This window comes from Panthera leo, chromosome E1 (genome assembly GCF_018350215.1).
Source record: "Panthera leo isolate Ple1 chromosome E1, P.leo_Ple1_pat1.1, whole genome shotgun sequence".
Classification (NCBI taxonomy): domain Eukaryota; kingdom Metazoa; phylum Chordata; class Mammalia; order Carnivora; family Felidae; genus Panthera; species Panthera leo.
Window position 1 is genome coordinate 56,762,407 of NC_056692.1, and position 23,014 is coordinate 56,785,420.

At 49.8% G+C, this 23,014-nt stretch overlaps 1 protein-coding gene across 4 annotated transcripts in view; it reads left to right on the forward strand.

Annotated features, from left to right (window-relative positions):
• The window catches only part of SEC14L1 (SEC14 like lipid binding 1), a 51,140-nt gene that overhangs the window by 15,939 nt on the left and 12,187 nt on the right, over window positions 1–23,014 (forward strand). For all 4 annotated transcript variants that reach the window (XM_042917553.1, XM_042917551.1, XM_042917554.1 and 1 more), the window contains 5 exons: window positions 17,343–17,492; window positions 17,619–17,750; window positions 19,658–19,786; window positions 20,573–20,807; window positions 21,391–21,500. In XM_042917553.1, the coding sequence (XP_042773487.1) occupies window positions 17,343–17,492; window positions 17,619–17,750; window positions 19,658–19,786; window positions 20,573–20,807; window positions 21,391–21,500 (756 nt within the window). The remainder of the gene's footprint in view (window positions 1–17,342; window positions 17,493–17,618; window positions 17,751–19,657; window positions 19,787–20,572; window positions 20,808–21,390; window positions 21,501–23,014) is intronic.

The following is a 23,014-nucleotide window of genomic DNA, read 5'->3' on the forward strand; positions in this document are numbered from 1 at the left end:
TTTAGCAGCTTTCAAACATGCAGTGCAGTATTAATTATAATCGCTGTGCTGTGCATTACATCACCAGGACTTTTTTTTTTTTTTTTAAGTAAGCTCCACACCCAACGTGGAGCTTGAACTCATGACCCTGAGATCAAGAGTCGCACGTTCTGTCGACTGAGTCCGCCGGGCGCCCCTGGACTTACCTATCTTCCAACTGGGAGTGTGTAGTCTGGAGTAGGTCTGTGCGCTTTGCTTTAAAATTCCTCTCCCTTTCTCCTCCTCGTTCTCCCTCTGATCTGCCTGTGCCCTACTGGGTTGCCTGCCGGACAGTAACACTTTTCCCCGTCATGCCCTGTCTTTGGTGGCTCACGGTCGTCTTCTTCATCGAAGGCTGTTGCTTACGGCTGGTACCCGTGGCATTCAAATCAAGGCCCGTCGACACCAGAGCCCAAGCTGTCCATTGGCCCTGTCGTGCGGCTCCCTGGTTTGTGTCTCAGGCCCGAGGTGACAGTGCTGCAGGAGCAGAGGGAAAGGACACTGGTGACTAGCCGAGTCACACAGCTGGTGGCTGGGGGGGTGGATAGGACGTTGCCGGCACCCTGCGCTCCAAGGAGTCCGTTGGAGGCCGTGAGTGCGGGCGCGGCATCACATCTCCGGTCAGGATCCGGTGCGAGATCCAGGGAAGGCTTTGTCCTTGGAGCAGGAGAGGACTCGCCCAGGACTGTGGGGAACAGCAGTCTAATGTTTACATTTATTCAGGCCGCGATGGGAGCCGAGCGATTAGTTTCCTGACGCGAGTTCTTTCCCTTCCAGTGTATTGTGTTTCCTCATTCTGTGGAAAATGTTAACACCAGTAGCCTGAGGCCTGATTCAGGGCTCCCTGGAACCGAAACCTTTTCAGAGAACGTCCTCTCGTTCAGCACCCTCCTTCCACCCCTGTATTTTGTGAAAGGTCTCTTCCCAGCCCTGGCCGTGTTTATCTTCAGGGCCCTATCTTCTGATTCCCGCAACTGAGTATAGTACATTTAGCTAATAATCAGTTCTTTAGCTAAATCTATTCCTTGTATTTATTTCATCTTCCAGAGGGAATATTTTATCCATAAGACCTACATCGAAGTAAAGGTGATTTCTGTCTGTATCTTCGGTTTGCCTTTTCTCTGTAGGAAGAAGGAGACCTACGTGATATTATTTACACCGAGTATTTGTTTTTGTTTTTGTTTTAACTTGGCTGTTTAGAAGCTTAACATAGTGGGTTTTCACCAAAGCCTCATGAGATTTGCATCGTGTGTTTTTAGGGCCGTTGGGAATATGATTACCACTTTGGTGAACAGAGCAGTTTTTGGGGGGTGAGTTTTCAAAGCATGGTAGAAAAGATAAACGTCAAAAAATATTTTAGTTTTTAAAGCCGATTGCGTTAGAAAGGCTTCCTTCCCCTTTTTGAGCCTAGACAATTTGGTTCCTTGGAACCATTGGGCTGCCGCACTCAATGCGCACTCACTTTCTTCCTCTTGGGGAAGTTCAGCACAGGACAGTAGCCACATTTTTTGACTGTTGTACTTAGTCTGTGTCAGGGCCCGCTAACCAGTTCCTTTTTGAATCTTCCACGATTCTGTACGCTAAAGAAAATGCAGAAGCTGGGACTCTGCGAAATACGGGAATCTCCCGGGGCTCTCTGCCGACTGCTGTTCGGAGCTGAGATTTGAAGGCGGGTCTTTTTTTTTTTTTTTTTTTTTTTTTTTTAATTTTTTTTTTTTTACGTTTATTTATTTTTTGAGACAGAGAGAGACAGAGCATGAAGGGGGGAGGGGCAGAGAGAGAAGGAGACACAGAATCGGAAGCAGGCTCCAGGCTCCGAGCCATTAGCCCAGAGCCTGACGCGGGGCTCGAACTCACGGACCGCGAGATCGTGACCTGAGCTGAAGTCGGACGCTTAACCGACTGCGCCACCCAGGCGCCCCTGAAGGCGGGTCTTTTATCCCAAGGTCTGTACGAGGGGGCGCGGACCCGGGTTCAAATCCCCGGGACGTTGGCTTCTCTCGGCCTCTGTTTCCTCGTTTCTAAGTAGAGAGAAACTCATTTCGTAGAAAGATTCTGCCTAGTAAGTGCATTAGACTTTGTGAAGCCAATTACGGTGCATACGCAGCGGTCAGTAAGTAGGCGATGCTTGGGTAGAGTGTTGTCAGCCTCATTTCCCGTGCTGGCAAGGTCCTTGTCCTGTGTCCCTGCCTCCTCAGCGCCCGCCGTGGGGAAGGGAGTGAATGTTTGTTGAGTGATTTCTCCAGGTTCTTCTGAAAAGAAGTTTGTCTTTTGTTTTCTTAGAGCACACTTGATAGATTTTTGCTCTTTTCTCATATTTCATAGGTCTTACTTTTTAGAATAGTTTGTTTAGGTTTGCGGAAGATTGAGGAGACCACACAGAGGGTCTCCAGATACCCCTGTCGTTAAAGCCTGTGTGCTGTGTTTGTTTCAGCTGATAAGCCAGTATTAATACATGATCTTTTTTATTTTTTTATTTTTTAATGTTTTATTTATTTTTGGGAGCGAGAGAAACAGGGTGTGAGCAGGGGAGGGGCAGAAGGAGAGGGAGACACAGAATCCGAAGCAGGCTCCAGGCTCCGAGCTGTCAGCACAGAGCCCCACGCGGGGCTCGAACTCACGAAAACCGTGAGATCATGACCTGAGCCGAAGTCGAATGCTTAACCGACTGAGCCACCCAGGCGCCCCAATACGTGACTATTCATTAGCATCCCCCATTAGGATTCACTCTTGGTGTTGGACATCCTGTGGGCTTGGACAGATGCAGAACATCACGTGTCCACGTTAAGGTATCACACAGAGCAGTTTCATGGCCCAGGAAACCCTCTGTGCTCCGCCTGTCCGTCCCACCCCCCTCTCCTCCAGTACCTGGGAGCCGCTCATCTTTCGGCTGGTTCTGTCGTTTTCCGTTCCCAGAATGCCATGTGGTGGGCATCCTATGACAGGTGGCCTTTTCACACAGGCTTCTTTCGTTAAACAGCAGTCATTGAAGTTTCTCCCACGTATTTTTGGGGGTTGATGGCTGATTGCTCTTTGTGGCTGGGTAACGCTCCACCGTATGGACGCGCCCCAGTCGACCAATCCATCCCTCTTTCGGAGGACACCTTGGTTGCTTCCGGTCTTGGACAGTGAGGGACAAAGCCTTTCACCCTGCGTCCCTTTTCACCCTTGCCGCTTCCCTGCTCTGGTGGATCAAGTTCCCTTGTCGGTCAGACTGGTCACTGCTGCAGATGTTAGGAATTCCTGACTTGGCTGCCAGTTAAAACTCGATGAATTTGTTGCTGTTGTTGTTGTTTGGCTTTCCTGAGGTATAAAGGAGGAATAATAAACCGTACATACATACATTTATTTATTTATTTATTTATTTAAAATTTACGTCCAAATTAGCTAGCATACAGCGCAACAATGATTTCGGGAGTAGATTCCTTAGTGCCCCTCCCCCATTTAGCCCAGCCCCCTCCCACCACCCCCTCCAGTAACCCTCTGTTTGTTCTCCATATTTAAGAGTCTCTTAGGAATAAACTGTACATTTTAAAGCTACGTAGTCGGGTAAGTTTTGTCATGTGTTCTTACCTTTGAAACCATCGCTGTAATTAAGATAATTAACGTAGGCATCGCTCCAAAAGTTCTTTATGTCCCGTTGTAATTTCTTTTTTCCTCATGCCAGGGAGCCACTGATTTGCTTTCGGTTACTGTAAATTAGTTTGTACTTCCTAGAATTTTACAGAATCGCACGTACTTTTTTTTTTTTTTTTTTTTTTGCCTGTTTTCTTTGATTCAGCATAATTATTTTGATTCATTCATGTATGCACGGATGAATCGCTCATCACACTGTATTGCTGAAGAGGGTCTCCTTGGGTGGGTTTATTTATATATACTGCAGCAGAAGACATTGGCGTTTAAAAAAAATAACACTTAAACATTTTTTTTTAACTTCCTTAAAATTTATTTTTTAGAGAGAAAGAGAGCGTGTGGGTATACAAGTGGGGAAGGGGCAGAGAGAGGGGGAGGGAGAGAATCCCAAGCAGGCATCTTGCAGAGTCCGCGAATCGTGAGATCGTGACCTGGGCTGAAATCAAGAGTTGGATGCCTCACCGACTGACCCACCCAGGCACCCCGAAAAGAGAACGCTTTCTGATTTCGTAGCACCTTTCTAAGATTTTGGATCTGTTAGAATCAAGATGGAAACCTATGGTTTATTGTTATTATGTTTTATTGCTCCTGTAATTTATTTTCAAATCTGGATTAATACTTGCAAGCTGGAAAACAAAGGGATACTCTTCAGGCTGTCAGCAAAAAGGAAGATGAAAAGTAGTTGCTAAAGTTCTCTTCTAGGCGGAAAAGGCAACTGGATCTGGGGCTCAGACCACGAGAGGGGTGGGGAGGGTGGAGCAGGAAGGGGGGGGGCGCCGAGAGGAGGGGGGCCTCCTCAGTCCTGGAAGGAATGGACTGTTTGTTGTTCACCCGAAGTCACCTTTGTGATTGGTGTGTGTGGTCAGAAGCTGCCTGTTTTCTAAAAAATTGCCTCCGATGCCAGAAATTTAAACACAAAAAAATTTTTTTAATGTTTATTTATTTTTGAGAGAGAGAGGGAGAGAGACAGAGTGCCAGCGAGGGAGGGACAGAGAGAGAGGGGGGAGACCCAGAATCTGAAGCAGGCTCCAGGCTCTGAGCTGTCAGCACAGAGCCCGACGCGGGGCTCCAACCCACGGACCGTGAGATCATGACCTGAGCCGGAGTCAGAGGCTCAACCGACTGAGCCACCCGGGCGCCCCCAGAAATTTTTAAATAGGTGATACAGCCTTCTATTCTGCGTCTGGACAAAAGGCTTTAAATAACAAGACCCAGTTAATAAAACAGACTTGAAACTCAGACTAGTATAATTAGCTTATCAAGAAGTATGAATGACTCTCTGGGTCTCGAGGAGAGAAGACATTTATCGTTAGACTTATTATTTAGGGCTCACCGCAGTCCCCACAGACGTTCTAGGGACATGAGCTAGGACAAAGGTGTGTAGTTGTCAGGTCAAAATGTTCCTTGTAAATCAGCCAAGGATATCAGAGCAACTTCTTGAACTTGAAATGTGGCCAGTGAGGCTGAGGAACTAAATGTTAAAGTTACGTACCTTTTAACTGGCCACATGTGGTTAGTGGCTGCTGGTTCAGATGACAGAGTTCCAGAGTCGTCCGTTCATGGCGTGGAATGGTGGGTGTTTTCCTCATCGTTCAAATGCATTCTCTCCTTTCCCCTCCTCCCCACTCCTTTTTTGGGTGAAATGCACATAGTCAGATTTGTGGATGTCAGTTAGATGTGTATTTGTTGGAATCCTGCCTTCTCGTGGAGAACGGTTCAGGTGAATAAACGTAAAACGTATGAAGTGACCATCCATGGCTTCACAGTTCTTTCTATTTTATGTCAAGTTTTTTTTTGTCCACAGTTTTGACTGATTGGCATTTTCTTTTTTTTTTTTTTTCCAATATATGAAGTTTATTGTCAAATTGGTTTCCATACAACACCCAGTGCTCATCCCAAAAGGTGCCCTCCTCAATACCCATCACCCACCCTCTGATTGGCATTTTCAAGAACTCTGGAATTTTTGTGAGAGAATAATTAAATGGAACTTTAATTCCATTAAGGAATGGAAATTCCATAAGGAATTCCAATTAAGGATGTTAGAGGTCATCTCTTAGATCAGGGGTGGGCAGGCTGTGCCCTGTTGCCTGTCTTTGCAGACAGCTCTTAGTTTTTATATATAGATCATATAGATGATACATAAAAATATGTATAAATTATATATATGTGTGTGTGTGTGTATATATATATATATATATATATATATATTTAGTTTTTATATTTTTTAATGGTTAGGAAAAATTCCAAAGAATAATATTTCATGACATGTGAGAAGTATATGAAATTCAGTTTTTGGTGTCTGTAAATACAGTTTTAAGGGAACACGGCTGCACTCATCTGTTCACGTATTATCTGTGGCTGTTTTTGTCCTATAAAAGCAGAGTTGAGTATTTGCGACAGAGACTACCTGGCCCGTGAAGCTGAAAGCCTTTGTTTTTTGGCCCTTCACTTACTACAGAAGCTTTGCTCACCCATCTCTTTGCTTCTCCAGGATCTCTGTGCAGAAGTTGGAAACTTACCAGAACACTGGACCCTTTGTTTTTGATAGAAAGTTTGATGGTAGAGAATGATCCATTGGATTGAAGCTCAGTTTGTTCAGATTTTGAATACCGCCTCTCTATGCAGGCAGAACTTAGGAACAAATGAATAACATTTAAAGCACTTGCTTGGCAGCGCCTGGGTGGCTCAGTCGGTTGAGCTTCCGACTTCGGCTCAGGTCACGATCTCGCGGTCAGTGAGTTCGAGCCCTGCGTCAGGCTCTGTGCTGAGAGCCCGGAGCCTGGAGCCCGCTTCCGATTCTGTGTCTCCCTCTCTCTCTGCCCCTCCCCTTGGGCTCTGTCTGTGTCTCTCAAAAAATAAACAAACATGTAAAAAAAATAAATAAAATAAAGCACCTGCAGCCGCAGTTCCCGCACTGTGCCGAGGCACCCCAGGGCACCACAGTGCTGTCGGGTGTTTTTTACATTTTGAGAAAACACGCTTGATAGTCAACGTTTCTTGGACGTCGTGCAAACTCCTGGCGCATGCACGGTAGCTCACGTTTCAAGATTGGATCACACGGTTTCTTTTCATGGCGTCGCATCTTTGTGGAGCTGCGTTTTCGCTGGCTGCTGTGCTAAAAATTAGCTAGTGCGGCACGAGAATCCGTGGGCAACAGGAAACGAGAGCACAAGCGCCCCGTGTGATTCCGAGCCTTGGTGGCACCCAAGCGTCCACCCTCACAAGTAACACTGGCCATGTAGGAATGGGACAAAAACACATTTTCCCTCGACTTGAGAGTATTATTGTTTCAGATGGCTACTGAGTTATTAGGACACAAGTGCTTTTCAAGCTTGTCTGGACCTAATGACAACAGATACTTCTTCTGGCATTGGGGCACCGCGGAAAAGTTACTGAGATGTCAAGGGTGCTGCGAAGGGACATTTAGAATCCTCTGACGTAGGGCACCATGTGGTGGTGCCTGAGGACAAACGTTCCCAGAGAAGCCAGTCAGAAATGTCCTCATCGATTATCTTCAAGGCTGTAAACAAACTGAAGTCACCCCCAGGCTAGTGTCTGAGATGTCGATCTCCAGCTCTTCCAGAAACATAATACCGTGCAACACGTGAGGGCCTTAGCTTTCTACTCTAGGCTAAAAAGCGGAAGATCCGGTTTATCGAGCATGCTAGATCGTTCTTGGAATTTCATTTGAAAGCTCAAGAACTCTGTGTCGGTCTATTAAATTGTGTTCACAGAAGTTTCCCACGTAGTCTTGCCTGGAAATTCTCGAGAAGGAATACATTACAAGTACCGTAAGGTAGAGTATTCTAGAAGACCTTACTGAATCAGGAGTGTAGCCGTACAGCTGCCTGCACACGCAAGGAGGGAAGGAATGGTTTCACATTTGTCTTTAACCAGGAACAGCTAGAAACTATTGTGCCTGGTAGCTTTGCCGGAGCCAGATAAGCTCTGTGCCCGGCGTGGGACTTGAACTCACGTCCTTGAGGTCGAGAGTCGCTTGGTCTACCCACTGAGCCTCCCAGGCGCTGCCGCCCCTCCCCGAACATATGCTAATTTTGAAATAGATTCGGATGATTGATTATTTTTCTTCTAAGGACAGTTCTTTGTTTTCTTGCTCGTTTGGTACTTACAGCATTGAGGAGTCCCGGGACTCTGCTGGCCCTGGTCAGAGAGCGACTTCGCGTTTCTCTGCCGGGAGCCGGGAGCAGTGTGCTCGGGCCGCGTGCTGCCGTGGGTGCAGGTTGACGTCCTGCTGTCCTGGGTGCGGGGGTGGGGGGGGAAGGGGCAGCACTGGCAGGGGCGCGGTCACGGGCGCCATCACATTCTGCTGCGGTCCGCCCGCCGCACCTGCACCTGCTCCTTGGCTCAGTGTTGTTGTCAAGGACTCGCGGTCACTTGGGCTGGGACCCTCACGGTCGAAACGTTTGTGGTCGGACATCCTCAACTAGATACAAGTTCATGGAGGGCCAGTTCCCGCTACCCTCGCGGAGAGACCTTTGCCAGGCATCTGGGTTTAGGGGGCTCCCGTCCCACCTCGCGCTCAGGGGTGTGGGACCCTGCCCTTTGGAGCGGAGTCAGGCACGGTTTGGGTCTCACTCACCCGAGTTGTCGAAGAGGTCGGCAAACACCCTCCTGCTGTGTGATTTGGGGCCCTCTTTACAAATACCGTAGTATGGGTAAGGAAGGGTAGCGACCTCGATGGAACTGAAACTCCTCGCACGTGAAGTCCTTTGATCTTGTGGGTAATTTCCAGCAGAACCTTTCTGCCTGTGCCGCTGTTGCCACTGCTGGTCGTCTGCAGGCCGGTGACGGGGCAGGGGACACAGGTGGCCGCCGTGCACGGCCCCCTCTGCTTGAGGGAGGCCCGCCGCCCCCAGTGGCACCATGTCCCGCGTCCGTGTGCTGTGGTCCCACCGAAAATAGGTGGATTGGGGAAGAAATTGCGAAGTTTTTCTGTCGTTTAACACAGCCGTTTCGTGTTGAGAACCGTCTAGAGCAGGGGCACAGGCGTGTGAACGAGGGACACGGGGCCTGACCTGCGCTCCTCCCGGTGCCTCCCAGTACCCGCCTGTCTCCCCCGGGGGTGTGGGGGAGCGCACCGAGCCGGCTCCTCGGTCGCCGGGAAACACGGCCGGTGTCTCCCGCGGTGTGGTGGCCGTGAGGGCGGCCGCGGGACCGAGGGACGGTCAGAAGAATGTGCGTGCGGTCGGGACACTGTGGCGCAAGGTGTGGGAGCCGCACGTCTGCCATCTGCGCCTCGGCTGCGCTCCTGTCTTCGCTCATCGTGGCCCTGCTCCACGGAGAAGGTCCTAGAAGAGGGTCCAGCCTCTTGTACTGGATCCCGTTGGCGTCGGTCATGATGCCCTGTCCTTAGAGCTCCCGGCCCCCGCGGGCCCGACTCACGCCCTCTCCACACTAAATGTCACCCTGAGAGAGTGTGTCCTCAGAACCCTGGAACTGAGCTTGTCTAAGACGAAATGCCTAATTTACACTTCAGATGTGTTTGATCCCAGAGGGAGACGGCTTGGCACCTGTCAGATGTTTGCGTATTTTTTTTAGCTGCCGTAGAATCTTTGTGTGTTCTTGTGTGACCTTCCCGGGGCTAGTCCAGTCTGTTGTGACTTGATCTGTGGGTCCCACTGAAGGCCGGTGACTGAGGATGGGGACTTTGGTGCTAACTCAGCACTTGGCCCGGACAGTTGTCTGTACCCTGTTACCCCAGTTAGTCCGCTCATGGTCTTGAACTCGTTTGAAAATCGCTAATCTGACTGGGTTGGTCATGAAGACTTTGGATGAATGGAAGTGTATCACAACTGATTGGATTATAACTTTTCTTGGAAAGGACTCAAATTTTCAAAAATTTAAGTTTTTATAAACATTTTGTTTTGTGTTTATATAAATATATATATTTATATATATATAAAAAAAATATATATATATAGGGACGCCTGAGTGGGCCTGAGCGGCTCAGTCGGTTGAGCGTCTGACTCTTGGTTTCGGCTCACTCAGTTTCGTGGGTTCGAGCCCCGCGTTGGGTTCCACGCTGACGGTGCGGAGCCTGCCTGGGATTCTCTCTCTCTCTCTCTCTCTCTCTCCCTCTCTGTCTGCCCCTCCCCCACCCATACTGTCTCTCTCTCTCTCTCTCTCTCTCTCAAAAATCAATAAACTTAAAAAAAGTAAAAAAAGAATGAACACATTTATTCACAAGTAAGTAGCACGTGATTCGGAACCTCGCCTTGCTAGTGGACTAAATAGAAGTCCGCCTGTCTTGTAATAGCGGAGGCGGAATTCAAGAGCCCATCAAGGACTTGAGTTGTGACCACATGCAGTGTCGGGGGGGGGGGCCCAGCTTCCTCGGGCCGTTGACCCTCTTCACGCCTTCACTTAGCCGAGCTGTTTGTATGCTTTGGAGTCCCAGCAACAGACCAGGTGCCCGAAGCTCTTCGCGGCGCGACTCCTGTGCCTGAGCCGCTTCTGAGGCAGGTGACGCGGTGTCCGCGGGTCTGAACGGCTGCTCCGGAGCGTGTCCACGGAGTGTTTCCTCCCTTGTGGTGTCGCTCCCGTGGCCCCCATCGGGAACGTTCCCTTCTGCACACGCGCTCTCGCCACCCATCCTGGAGCCATGTCCCCCCCCCCACTGTCTGAAGCAGTTTCATTGTCAGTACGGTGCATTGCTGTCCGTGACCTCCTCCCTGTCTTTTCTTCGTTGTGGACGGTACGTGTGTCTGTGTCTTGCTTCTGAAGAAGCCCCGTCCCTGTGTCTTCCACAGTCACGTCTAGATCTCAACACGGTGGCTTATGCGGCAGGCCCTCTGTACGTATGTGGCTGTCACTTCTGCTAAGTCGGCGATTTACGGAAAACCGACTCTGAGGGGCTTCGGTCAGTTTCCCACGTCTTCCCGATGCGTTTTATATTTGCCTCTTCGAGCACTGGCAACTTCTGAGAGACTCCCGCCGTATTTAGGGCTTTTCCACTTCGGGAGTCTTTCCGGGGTAAAACCAGCTCTGCGTCTAAGTGCGTTTGAGGGTCACGTCCAGTGCCATAGGATATCCAAGTCGTACGGGAAGCGGCTGGCTTAGTTCGCTGGCTAAGTTGTGTATGAACCTAGTTCAATCTGAAGGTAGATTCTTTAAATGGAATTTCTTTTAAATGGGTTTTCCTGGCAGAATGCGCTGTTAAGCTCGTTACTTCTCAAGTTGAAATGTCTTCCCTAAAATATGGTTTTATTTAGCACAGTACAAGCTTTTAATATCTCAAAATTGCATTCAAAGTTCGGTTAAAAACTGAAAGTGCTGTTGCCAAGCTCCCGAATTACAGGCTCAGAAATCCCTTTTGAAGGAGGAAGAGTGGGTGTAGGAAGGTGGGAGGAAGCCGAGTTACCCAGCAGGCAGCTTTCCTCCCTGGGGCAAATGGGTAAGGCCCTGCTTTTGTTTTTATTATTGAAACAGTGGCTCTGTGAAACAAAACGAGTGAGCCAATGATGATAATAGTCAACGTCTCTTGGTCTCTTGCGAAAGTAGCTTTTCCTTTTAAGAGAGGACATCGAAGAACATTTCTCTCGCGCTGGAAGAATGCCTTCTGGAAAATTTAATTCTGTTCAGGCCTCTCTTGATTTTTGTGGTTGATACACGCCGAGTGTGATTAGGAAGTGACATAATAATATTGCAGATAGTTCGTGAAAACTAAGACGGAGGGAAATTCCTGTGGCTCTCCCGAGGCGGTGATTTGAACCCGGAGAGAACTGAAGCCTGGGTTCCTGCCCAGTTCTGGAGAGATAGGTGAGGGGAGGAGACTCGAGGGCCTGCGGACGTGGGCCCGTGGGCACGAACTAAGCCTTCAGAATGGGGAAGCTGCACACAGAAATCCAGACTGCTGCCTTCTCGTGAAGAGCCGGCAGCTGGAGCTCTCTGGGCCCGCGTCCCCTCAGAGCCACGGTGGCCGGGCCAGGCCGGAGGCCCCCGTGCGGAGGCGCAGGGCCCCGGGGGACCTCTCACCTGGCCTTCCACCTCGGGTTGGAGCTGGGCCAAACCTAACGCTGGGTAAGATGTGACAAGGTCGTACTCAGTTCCGTGCAAAAGCACTGTTGGTCTCCATATTGCCCTTCCCCCCGAAGTGACCTTCCCCTGTTGCTAGTGTCCCCAGCTTTTTACTTTGAGAAATTTCTATTATTAAAGAAGTTGATGAAGCGTAGCAAATACGTGTCTGCATTTCCACTTAGATAAATTAATACATTCTCTTTATCTCTTACACACACACACACATGCATGCATGCACACACTCACAGCCTGAGTCTTGCAGAACCATTTGAAAGAAGCTGTGTGTATCATTACCCTTGCCCTAAGTACTAGAGCATTATTGCCTCAGAACAGAAACGCTGCTTAACGGTCATCGTTATCACACCCGCGAAATTTCACACGGACAGAATGATAGTATTTAGTGTGTGATGCATGGGCACATGTCCTTAAATATTCTTTAGAGCTATTTTTATTCCAAGGAGCCAATGCAGCATAGCCTTTGGTAGTCCTGTCTCTTTAACTGACTTCATGCTAGATAGTTCTCGGCTTTTTCTGTTCATCTTTCAAGACAGTGGCCTTTCTCATTTTTTAAGAGTCCAGGCCGGTGCTTTTGTGCAGTGCCCCGTAACTTGGACTTGTCTTGATTATTTCCTCCCTTTCTGTTGTGAGGTCTGCAGAGGTCGCGCGTGCTTCCGTTGTGTCACAGCAGCGCGGCAGGTTGTCCCATGCTTGGTCCTAAGTTAAATCCTTGGCCGGAGCTGGTATCTGCTAGATCTTAACAGTATAAAGGGACAGATTTCCATCATCTGTCCCTTTGTAACTGACAACCTGCAGGCTGATCTTGGAGACCGTGCTGTCTCTTCCAGCCTTTCAGTAGTGCCCTGTGTCGATCCTTGCCCGAACCAGTTATGAATTGGTGGTTGCAGAATTGTGGTTTTCTGATTGTGTTGTTTGCCCCTGTGGTTATTAGGTGACATTTGTCTGTAAGATTTCCTCCCCCGCCCATTTCTCTTGGGTATCACTATCTTTTCTCTTTCTGGTGCTCAAATGATCTCGGAACGGGGGGGGAGTGGAACCCCTTCAGGCTGGTTCCTGTGTCCTTTTGACATGCCCCCCCCCCCCCCCCCAGTCACTGAGCACATCCTTATTTCTGGTAAGTACTTCAGATTCACCTTGACCTTTTCCCTTCAGACTTGTAATCAGTCATTTCTTGACAGTGCACGCCTTCTTCTCTAGTCCTGAGTGGTATTTAGAAACCGAGCTCTAGATGCCAAGTTTCTTGTTGCTGCTGAGGTGTCATTGCTTCTAGGCCCTTCCTGTGGGCAAAACTAGAATGTGCATAAATGTTTCCAATAAGATTGGGATGCTTCTGTTTTTCGGAGGCTGCAGCAAGTTTGTAGATTGTAGTTTGTGCTGAAAAACTGGGGTCTGGTATCCGTAAGCAGTTTCAGAGACTAAAGTTTTGTCACCGTTTTGCGATCTTCCTTTTCTATAACCCTCTAGAAAGTTAGGCTTTTCTGCGCCAACAGTATGCAGAATTCCTGAGCCTTATATATCTCCGAAAGATTGGCCCAGGTAAGTGAGCACAGAGACAAAGAGCTGATTTGTTGCTTTATCTAGTAAGGTTTTTTTTTTGTTGTTGTTGTTGTTTTTAATGTTTATTTTTGAGAGAGAGAGAGCCGAGCACACATGAACAGGGGAGGGGCAGAGAGAGAGAGGGAGACAGAGGATCTGAAATCAGCTCTGCACAGAGCCCGACGCGGGGCTTGAACTCACGAAACCTGAGATCATGACCTGTGCCGAAGTCGGACACGTGACCGACTGAGCCACCCAGGCGCCCCTGTCTAAGCAAGGTTTTATTCCATAATTCAAAAAATGTTTATTGAGCAGTGACTTTGTTTTAGGCGATGCGAAGACGCATGGACTGGCCCCTGCCCCGTGGCTGAGTGGTGCGCCTGGGGACGGGGGGCAGGTGCTGACCAGGGCGCACAGGGAAGCAGGGAGAAGCTCGCTAGGAACCTTCCGCACAGACAGCTTTGCAGAGGAGTGTACCGATTCCCCGGGTGGGTCGTGCATTAGCACTGTCACGTCTAAGGCCATCTGGCCAAAGTAAAAGCCAGTCTCTGTGAAAACAGGCGTCTACACGGATGGGTGATTTTACAGGGAATGGAGAGTTTGTACTGTGTCTTCAATTGAAGACTGGGCTGTGAGGGTAATGCCCTGTGCCGACCACTCTGTTGCAAGAATTTAGAGGCCGTTGTGGGCATTTTGAAAATGATCTAATAGGTCCTTTGATAGGAGAGATCCCGGCTTCGGGTATTTCTTGGCGAGTGCCTACTCTGCCCCGTATGTAACTTAAAAAGAATCTTTTTGTTTGAATCCTTGTATTTCAATTTTTTGATATGTCATAGCGCTGGAGTATACAAAGCCAGGGTTTTTTTGTTTTTTTTTTTTTTTTGTAATTATTAAAATTTAAAACTCAGTTTAGATGGTTTTCAGTGTCTGTAGAACAAATGATAGCAAATTTTTTTTTCTAGAGTTGTTCCCGTGTGCAATACTCAACGGGCCTCCCAGAGACTTCTGTGTGGTATGGTCTGAGCAGTTCGATAAACTCCTTACGTGTTGTTGATTTCAAATGCATTAAGAGACGAATGCTGTGTGATTTGTCAAGATTATAGCAGTAATGGGATGCAGAATATATTTGAGAGGAGGGGGAGTAGGTAAATAGGAAGGATATGTTTTCAACCCCCAAAGTAAAGACTTTTAAAAAGCAGTTATAATTGGCCACCACGTAAGTTTTGCCTCCCTTCCAGACTGCCCTGTGCATGGCTGTCCTTGATTTTCTGAAAGGGCGACTCTGGTCACATAGTAGACTTCCCTCCTTCTCCATCGCCCCGTGAGGTAGGTCAACTCCCAGACAGCCAGACCTTCCATTGGGTTTGGTCCCCACTGTGCCCTCAGGGTGTGGCCACGTGGGCTGTGCTCAGCAGGGACAGGCCTTGTCAGAAGTGTCACTGCAGGCCACCGTTCCCTCCTCCACTGGCTTTCGGTCCCTGCTCGCCCTGCGGCATTCCCTTGAGGCCGCGCTCCTGGGTTCTCTTTCCTAGAAATCTCTCCCCTCCTCGATGACTGTAAACAGTCGTGTGCCTTGAGGCCCAGTGTAAATGCCCCCTCTTCCGTGAAGCCTTCCTACACCACCCCTCTCTCCAAAGCTCAGGGTGTTCTCTTTCTCCTTACACCTTTATGGCACTTGCTTATTCTTAGGACACACTCGTGTATGACCCTGACTCCCTTTCCTGGACTGTCTGCTTCATTTTCCACCGCCTCCCATATTGTCTCGCGTGGTATCTTACATAGACAGCAGGAGCACAGCCGGAAATTTGCAGACTGGTGTAGCCCTGTAATGTTATGGAGAGGAGAGGAGATACGTACCAGATTATCGAGGATACTTAGAGTGAGATTAGTGAAAACCGGGTGGAGGGATTAATAGGTCGCTCTGGTAGCGGCGTCCCGACTTCGGTTCAGGTCATGGATCTCAGGGTCCGTGAGTTCAGGCCCCGCATCGGGCTCGCTGATGTCAGCACAGGGTCCGCTTCGGATCCTCTGTCCCCCTCTCTCTCTGCTCCTCCCTCCCTCTCTCTCTAAAAAACAAATACCAAAAAATTGTAAATACAAAAAATAAGAAATAGGTTGCTCTGGTGCTTTATGGGGGGTTCAGTGCAGCTCCTGCGACGTGAGTATTACTTCTGTTCAGACGTCAGGTCTGTCCACGGGCAGCTTCAGGAAACTGCTCCTCGGAAGGCAGCGTGTTAGTCTGGCCGTGCGCCGGAACGCCTCGCCCCTTGTGGGAGGTCACATCGCAGCAGTCGGTGCCACTTTGAGGTTGTCATTCACCTTGCCAACAGCATACGTTTCTCCTCAAATCTGTGTGTGGTTGTGATTAACTTAAGGCGGGAAGTCAGCCCCCCCCCCCCCCCATTTTTAGGACAGCTGGTGGAGGAGTGGCATTTGTCACTTTAATAGGAACATCGCGTCACCGAGGTGCTGGGCCCAGCCCCGGGCTTCTTTTCCATGCTGCTTCTTAGAGCCCAGACGCTTGTCATCCGGCCGCCTCGGTTTCCTGTTCCTGCAGCCCCGCGAGCCGCCGGGTGGCTTCGGTTTTAGCGTAAATTCAATAGTCAGGTCGTCAGCAACGCTGTCTTCACAGATCACCACACTCGCTACGCCATAAACTAAATCGGGCGCCTGAGTGCATTGTCGAAAAGTTTGGATGAATTATACAGGAAGTGAAGCTTTTTTTCATGCTTTAAGTTTCGTAGTTTGCGATAATTGAAGATTCACGGTGTGTTAATACCCTGTTATTCACCAGGAATGACACCGGGGGTCCCCCTGTGTTCCTTACCCGTTCCTCCCCGCCCCCCGTAACATTTAGGGAGACTGTGGTCCGTCGTCACAACCAGAATACCGCCGTGGATGCAGCGAAGATACTGAACATTCTCCGAGTGCCTTGACGGCTGCACCCACTCCCCCCCCTCCCCCCCACCCCTGCCCCTGGCAACCGCCGATCCGTTCTGCGTTTCTGCAGTTGTCATTTCAAGCAGGTTACAAACACGTTTGAGTCCATGGTCCGTTTTGAGCTAATTTGTACATCCGGTGTGGGGTTCAGGCTGAGGTCCTTTTTTTTTGTTGTTGTTCCTTCCTGTTGGTGTGCAAGGCCTCCAGTCAGATTTGTTGGGCAAAAAGGCCGTCCTTCTTCCGTTGAATTGCTCCTGCATCTCTGTCGAAAATCACTTGGGCGTATTTGTGTGGGTCCGTGTACGGCTGTCTGCCCTGTGACGTCTGTGTCCCTTCCACCGCCAGCCGCGCAAGCCTGGGTCACCGTGGCTGCGCAGTAGGCACCCATCCCACACCTCTTGGAGTGACGCCTCCCAGTTTAGTCTTTTTTTGTTGAGAATTGTTTTAGCCGGTTTAGTTCTCCTGCCTTTCCGTATAAACTTTATTATTATTTTTTTTAAGTTTGTTTATTTTGAGAGAAAGCGAGAGTGCAAGCCGGGGAGGGGCAGGGTGAGAGGGAGAGAGAGACTCTCGAGCAGGCTCCGCACTGTCAGCACAGAGCCGGACGCCGGGCTCAAACTCGTGAACCGTGAGATCGTGACCTGAGCCGCGATCAAGAGTTGGATGCTCGACCGGCTGAGCCGCCCGGGCGCCCCTCCATATAAATTTTAAAATAATCTTGTCTGTAGCTTAGGCAAAGACGAGCCCTGCTGGGATTTCGATAGGAGTTGTGTTAAACCTCTGTAGCCACGTGGGAAGGATTGACGTCTTTACTGCCCTGAGTCTCCCAGTCCATGAACACAGAATGTCTTTTTCTTTTTTAACAAAAGCTTATGATGTAAAGACAAAGGCAGCTCTGTGGTGACGCGTGGACGTGTATCAGGAGATGCCGTGTTTGTTTTTTTTTTGAAGCAAGCTTCGCGCCCAGAGTGGAGCCCGATGCGGGGCTTGAACTCCCTACCCTGTGATCGAGACCTGAGCTGAGATCAAGAGTTGGCCGCTTCACCGACCGAGCCACCCAGGCGCCCCGGGAGATGCTTTTATTCCTGGGAGAATCTCAGTGACGGGCTGTCGGGTCGCATCTCTGTTCAATTCCTTTTTTTAAAACAATGTATCCCCAGGCCTACGAAAGGAGGTTCCCTACGTGTCCTTTGATCCCGATGTTTGTGGACAGTGACACCGTGAACGAGTTCAAGAGCGAAGACGGGGCCGTTCACATTATAGAACGGCGCTGCAAGCTGGACATAGACGCACCAAGGCTGCTGAAAAAGGTACCCACGGGGACATTTAGGCCGTCCCCCTGCAGACGAACTTAACGCTCACGGCTTCTGTTGCACTCGGTGTCAGTAATAAGTCCGTTTTCTCCCTTTTTTTTTTTTTTTTTTTTTTTTTTAAAGATTGCAGGCGTCGATTATGTTTATTTTGTCCAAAAAAACTCACTGAATTCTCGGGAACGTACTTTGCACATCGAGGCCCATAACGAAACGTTCTCCAACCGGGTCATCATCCACGAACATTGCTGCTACACTGTGAGTAACCGCACTCGTGGGGGTGGCGCGGGGAGGGCAGGGGACGCAGGCTTGGGCCGGCCTGTGCTTCTGGGACCCGCGTGGCCGTCGCGCTAAACGGCACACCGCCTTGTGTTCTTCAGGTACCGCCCCTCGCTTCGGACGCGTGGGGTCAGCGGGTGGCAGCTGTGGTTTACTGCAGAATGGGTCACATGGTTGTAGCAGTCAAGGTCGCCTTGTGACCTTCCCATGTCCCTTCCCATGTCCCTTCCTTTCCGGCGCCACTCTAACACTTCAGAAGTACACGGGAAGGACCCAAGAGAACAGTTTTCTCCGCTCTTTGAAAGTAGAGCGTTCCCGTGAAGCCTTTCGTTTGCCGAACACGGGCAAAGCAAAGCAGCAATTACGAGTGTATATGGGAAGATTTTCTAGCCTTCCCGTATGCAAAACAGAGCTTCTTTAGGGGCTTCTGGTGCCCCAGGACCCGTCTTGCTAGCAGGTGCACAGAATAAACGGAGACAAAGCCCAGAGGCCCACAGACACTGTTCTAAGCTCTGGAGTCTCGAGGCTTCCGGAGACGGGGTGGGGGGCTTGGTGCTATCCTCGCCGCTTGGGGTACGAGCTGCCTCCGTAACGGCTTTTGCGAAACAAACGGTGAACGCTGTTTTCACGTTCACCCATTTCCCTAAATGAGGAAATCCTCTTTAGATTTCTTTTGGTTAGCCAAAACAGGCACGAATGTCAGTCTTTCGTAGAGGCGATGGGGCGGAATGCAGACTTCGGGAAAGCAGGGCTTGCCTGTGGTGGGTACCTCTGGATCAGGCTGATCTGCTGTTCTTCATCACTGACTCGCCACCAGATTATTAGAATAATCTAATAGGGTCTCTCGCTTCTTCCTCACCCTTCTACACCGTATCCTTAGCGCTGAATCCCAAGTGATCCATTTAAAGTATGTCAGATCAGGGGCGCCTGGGGGGCTCCGTCCGTGAAGCGTCCGACTTCGGCTCAGGTCACGGATCTCACGGTCCGTGGGTTCGAGCCCCGCGTCGGGCTCTGTGCTGACAGCTCGGAGCCTGGAGCCTGCTTGGGATTCTGTGTCTCCCTCTCTCTCTGCCCCTCCCCTGCTCTTTCTCTCTCTCTCAAAAATAAATAAACATTAAAAACTTTAAATAAATAAATAAAGTATGTCAGATCGTATCATACTTTCTGCAGCCTTCCTGCGTTTCACATAGAAAAGCCCAGAGGCCTCCCAGGGGCTTACAGGGCCCCTCATTTTCTCGTCCGCACACATCTGCTGTCCTGCCGTCTTTGTGCACAAGCCTACGCACCTGCTGTTCCCTGATGGCGCAGGCTGCTTCCAAGTGCGCCCTCTGCCGGGGGGGCGCTGTGCCCCCGGATCTCTGCTGGACTCCCGCCCTCACCTTCGGTCTGTGCTCACATCTGCCCTTCCGGATGAAGCCAGCCTGAACGCCCTGTTCAATTCTGCTGCCCGCCCCCCAGTTCGTTCACCTGCTCCAGCTTTTCCTTTTTCCCTTAGCGCTTGTCTTCAATTTCTTACCTCTTTATGTTCATGGCTGATTGGCTGTCTCCCCCTCCGGACCGTAAGCTGCATCAGGCAGGGATCTTTGTTTTGTCTACACTGGAGAACCCTGCTCAGGAAATACGGTGAATGAATGAACCACCAATGAAAGCGGAGCTCTCCTTTTAACAGGCGTTTTTCGATTTTTTTTTTTTCTAGAATATTTTACAAATATTTAGGTCTTTTTATGATTTTGAGCCTCCCTGTGTAAATTTTCCATCTGCTGCTTTCATGACCGTAACGTTACTGGTAGAGTAAGTGTTTTGGTTACTAGTTGATGGAGAAGCCGACAGATGATGCCGTCACTCATCAGCATAGTTAATGGGAATGATTTCTCATTTGTCTGCAGGTTCACCCTGAAAACGAAGATTGGACCTGTTTTGAACAGTCTGCAAGTTTAGATATTAAATCTTTCTTTGGTTTCGAAAGTACAGTGGAAAAAATTGCAATGAAACAATACACCAGCAACATAAAAAAAGTGAGTCCAGCTTGGGATTTTATGGAAAAGGGGAGGCAGGAGCCTCTGAGGTGCTCGAGGCTGGCAGTGTTTTCAGAAGGCCGGAAACGGGCCAGTCGGGCGTCCCGGCCGTTTCGCGACGCGGAAATGATTTGACTGTCCCCCGAGTCTTGGGTTCTAGGGAGGGGGAGGGTTGGGTGGGAGTTCAGATATTGCTGTTGCCAGTGACGTAGAAGGAAGGTGCAGCCACTGGCCGCTGTGCCCTCTGCCCAGAATCGTTGGCAGATTGGGGTGGGTGGGCGAGGCGGGAGCGGACCTGTCTGTGGGCAGGGGGAGCGCTTGTCGGGGATCCCCGGGGGTCCCCAGGCCTCGGGTTCTTAGGTTCACCTTGCGTGGAAAACTTTCCGTCTCGTTCTCGTGCTGTTGCTCAGCGCTGCTGTGGGATTTTGGTTTTGAGAGTGTCCGTGTGAGATCATGAATGTTATGTGAAGGCTGGCTTTATTTTCAGGGTGTTGGAGAGAACTTGGGTCGAGACACAAAGCACAGATTGAGTACAAGGGTGATACATGGGTGCTTTTAATCAGTCATTTAAAAAACCCTGTCTCTTTAGAAATTACTTCCTGGACCTTTGGAGAAGAGGAAGTAAAATAATTATGAAAAACCCAGACACAGAGGCATTTGGCTTTGGCTTTTATAGATTTCTTCTGTGGCTATTCGGTTTTTGTTAGTGTCTTAAAAATCTGGGGGAGGGGCGAATAATTTGAATGTGGATCATATACTAACCGTCAAATCGGTTTTATTTTCAAGGGGAAAGAAATCATTGAATACTATCTTCGTCAGCTGGAAGAAGAAGGCATCACGTTCGTGCCCCGTTGGACTCCGCCTCCCATAGCTTCCTCTTCAGAGACGTCCTCGTCCTGCAAGAAACAGGCGGCGTCCTCGGCTGCTGTCGTCTCGGATGCTGCCCAGGCGGAGGGGCTGGGCGGCGAGGCCCTCAGCAGCCCCGGCGGGCCGCCCGAGCCGGCGGCGGGGACCCCTGAAGGTAGGAAAGATGCGGTGTCCCACGAGCAGGACCGGGGGTCGTATGGGGTCCTTTCCCTCCGGTTCCTCGGCCCGTTCCTGTCTCCTTAGGACCTTTAGGTATCATTTTGTCGCTCTCCCTTTTCCTCTGGCTTAGGTAACCCATTGTAGTTTTCTCTTAGAACGAAGAAAAGTTTCATTTTTTTTTTTTTTTTTAATGGGCAGGAAGAGTTCTATCAAGTTGTTCTTTTATTGAAACCGGGAGATGTTTTTCGGTTATTTTAATTGAAGGCGTACTTAGCAAACGAAAGGGAGCAACTAAGCCTTTTACGGCAATCGTAGCGTCGCCAGATACTCTATGCTTCCCGTGTGCTAGGCCCTAAAGGTAATTGAGTCAGTAGGTTGAGCTGCGGCCTGGCCAGGGATTTAGTCTTACAGACGATCACTGAGGGTCTCTAAGGGGGGGCCGGCTTGACCCTGCTGTCCCTGTGGCATCCTTCAGTTCTGTGGCCGGAGGACCGCACTTTACTGAGCGGGACGACTTTGGACGCCTTCACGTTCCAGCGTTCTTTGTTGTAAACGCTGTCGTGTAATTTCTGTTCCAGACAAACTAGACGCAGACTACATCAAGAGATACCTGGGGGACTTGACCCCGCTGCAGGAGAGTTGCCTGATCCGGCTTCGCCAGTGGCTCCAGGAAACCCACAAGGGCAAAGTGAGAACCGGCCCCCCCGCCGTGTGTGGTGGTGCTGTCCGTGGAACTGTGGGCCCGGGTCCTGTTCATGGTTCCTCGGAGTAAATGTTCCCGATTACCGAAGCTGGGGAAGCCCCTCCCAGTCCCAGAGTCCCAGGATCTGTGTTTCTCTGTGTGGCATCCGAGTCCTTGACGGCAAATTGTGATGCCTTTCTATTTAGAATTAGTTTATTTTTCTAGGTTTACCAGAGAAGGGTCTCACTTAAAAACAGCTACACGTCGGGACACCTGGCTGGCTCCGTCAGTGGGGTGTGTGGCTCATGATCTCAGGGTTGTGGGTTTGAGCCCCACGTTAGGTGTAGAGATCACTTAAGAATAAAACCTTTAGGGGTGCCTGGGTGGCTCAGTTGGTTAAGCGTCCGACTTCGGCTCAGGTCGTGATGTCGTGGTTCATGGGTTCAAGCCCCGCGTCGGGCTCTGTGTTGACAGCTCAGAGCCTAGAGCCCGTTTCGGATTCTGTGTCTCTCTCTGTCTCTGTCCCTCCCCCTCTCATGCTCTGTCTCTCTCTCTCTCTCTCTGTCTCTGAAAAATAAATAATAACATTAAAAAAAATTTGGCAATAAAAAGAATAAAAGGTGTTCAAAAATTACATGTCACGTTATAAAGCGATATCACGTTCCAGTATTCTGACATTTTAATTTTCAGAAGCTTTGGAAGGAATTCACGGATTGTTCTAAGACTAGAAGTGTTTGAGTTTCGATTTTGAGGTTTTGGTAAAATTTAGCCTTATAAGGAGTCGGGTTTTTCTTTTTTTTTTTTTTTTTTAATTTTTTTTTAATGTTTATTTATTTTTGAGACAGAGAGAGACAGAGCATGAACAGGGGAGGGGCAGAGAGAGAGGGAGACACAGAATCAGAAGCAGGTTCCAGGCTCTGAGCCATCAGCCCAGAGCCCGACGCGGGGCTCGAACTCACAGACCGCGAGATCGTGACCTGAGCTGAAGTCGGACACTTAACCGACTGAGCCACCCAGGCGCCCCAAGGAGTTGGGTTTTTCTAACCCGCCTCATGCTAACGGGACTAGAAGTGAACACAGGGACGTTGCTATGTCCCGCTAGTTACTGGCATCGCTTAGTAAAGGGAAGCTGGGCATTGCATGGAGCCCACCCACGCGCTGGTTTCTGCCGGCCTTGGTTACCAGCACCTCCGTGTCTGACGACTGTTGGTAGCACTTACCGGGAGCACAGCCGCTGTAATGATGGCTGTCGTTTGTCGTGAGCTTGCCACGGGCTAGACACTCTCACGACCTTTACGAGATCTTCCCAACGTCCCTCTGAGACGGTGACGTGTCTTCCACCCCTGTTGTACATACGAGGAAACTGAGGCACAGGGCAGTGAAGTAACTTGCCCGAGGTCTTCCCCCGAGGGAGTGCTGGCGTGAGGGTTTGAAGCCAGGCCCTCCGGTCCCAGAACCCTCGTTCTTTACCACGTCCGTGGGATGCTGGTCCTTCCTGAGTCACAGCGATGCCATCTCCG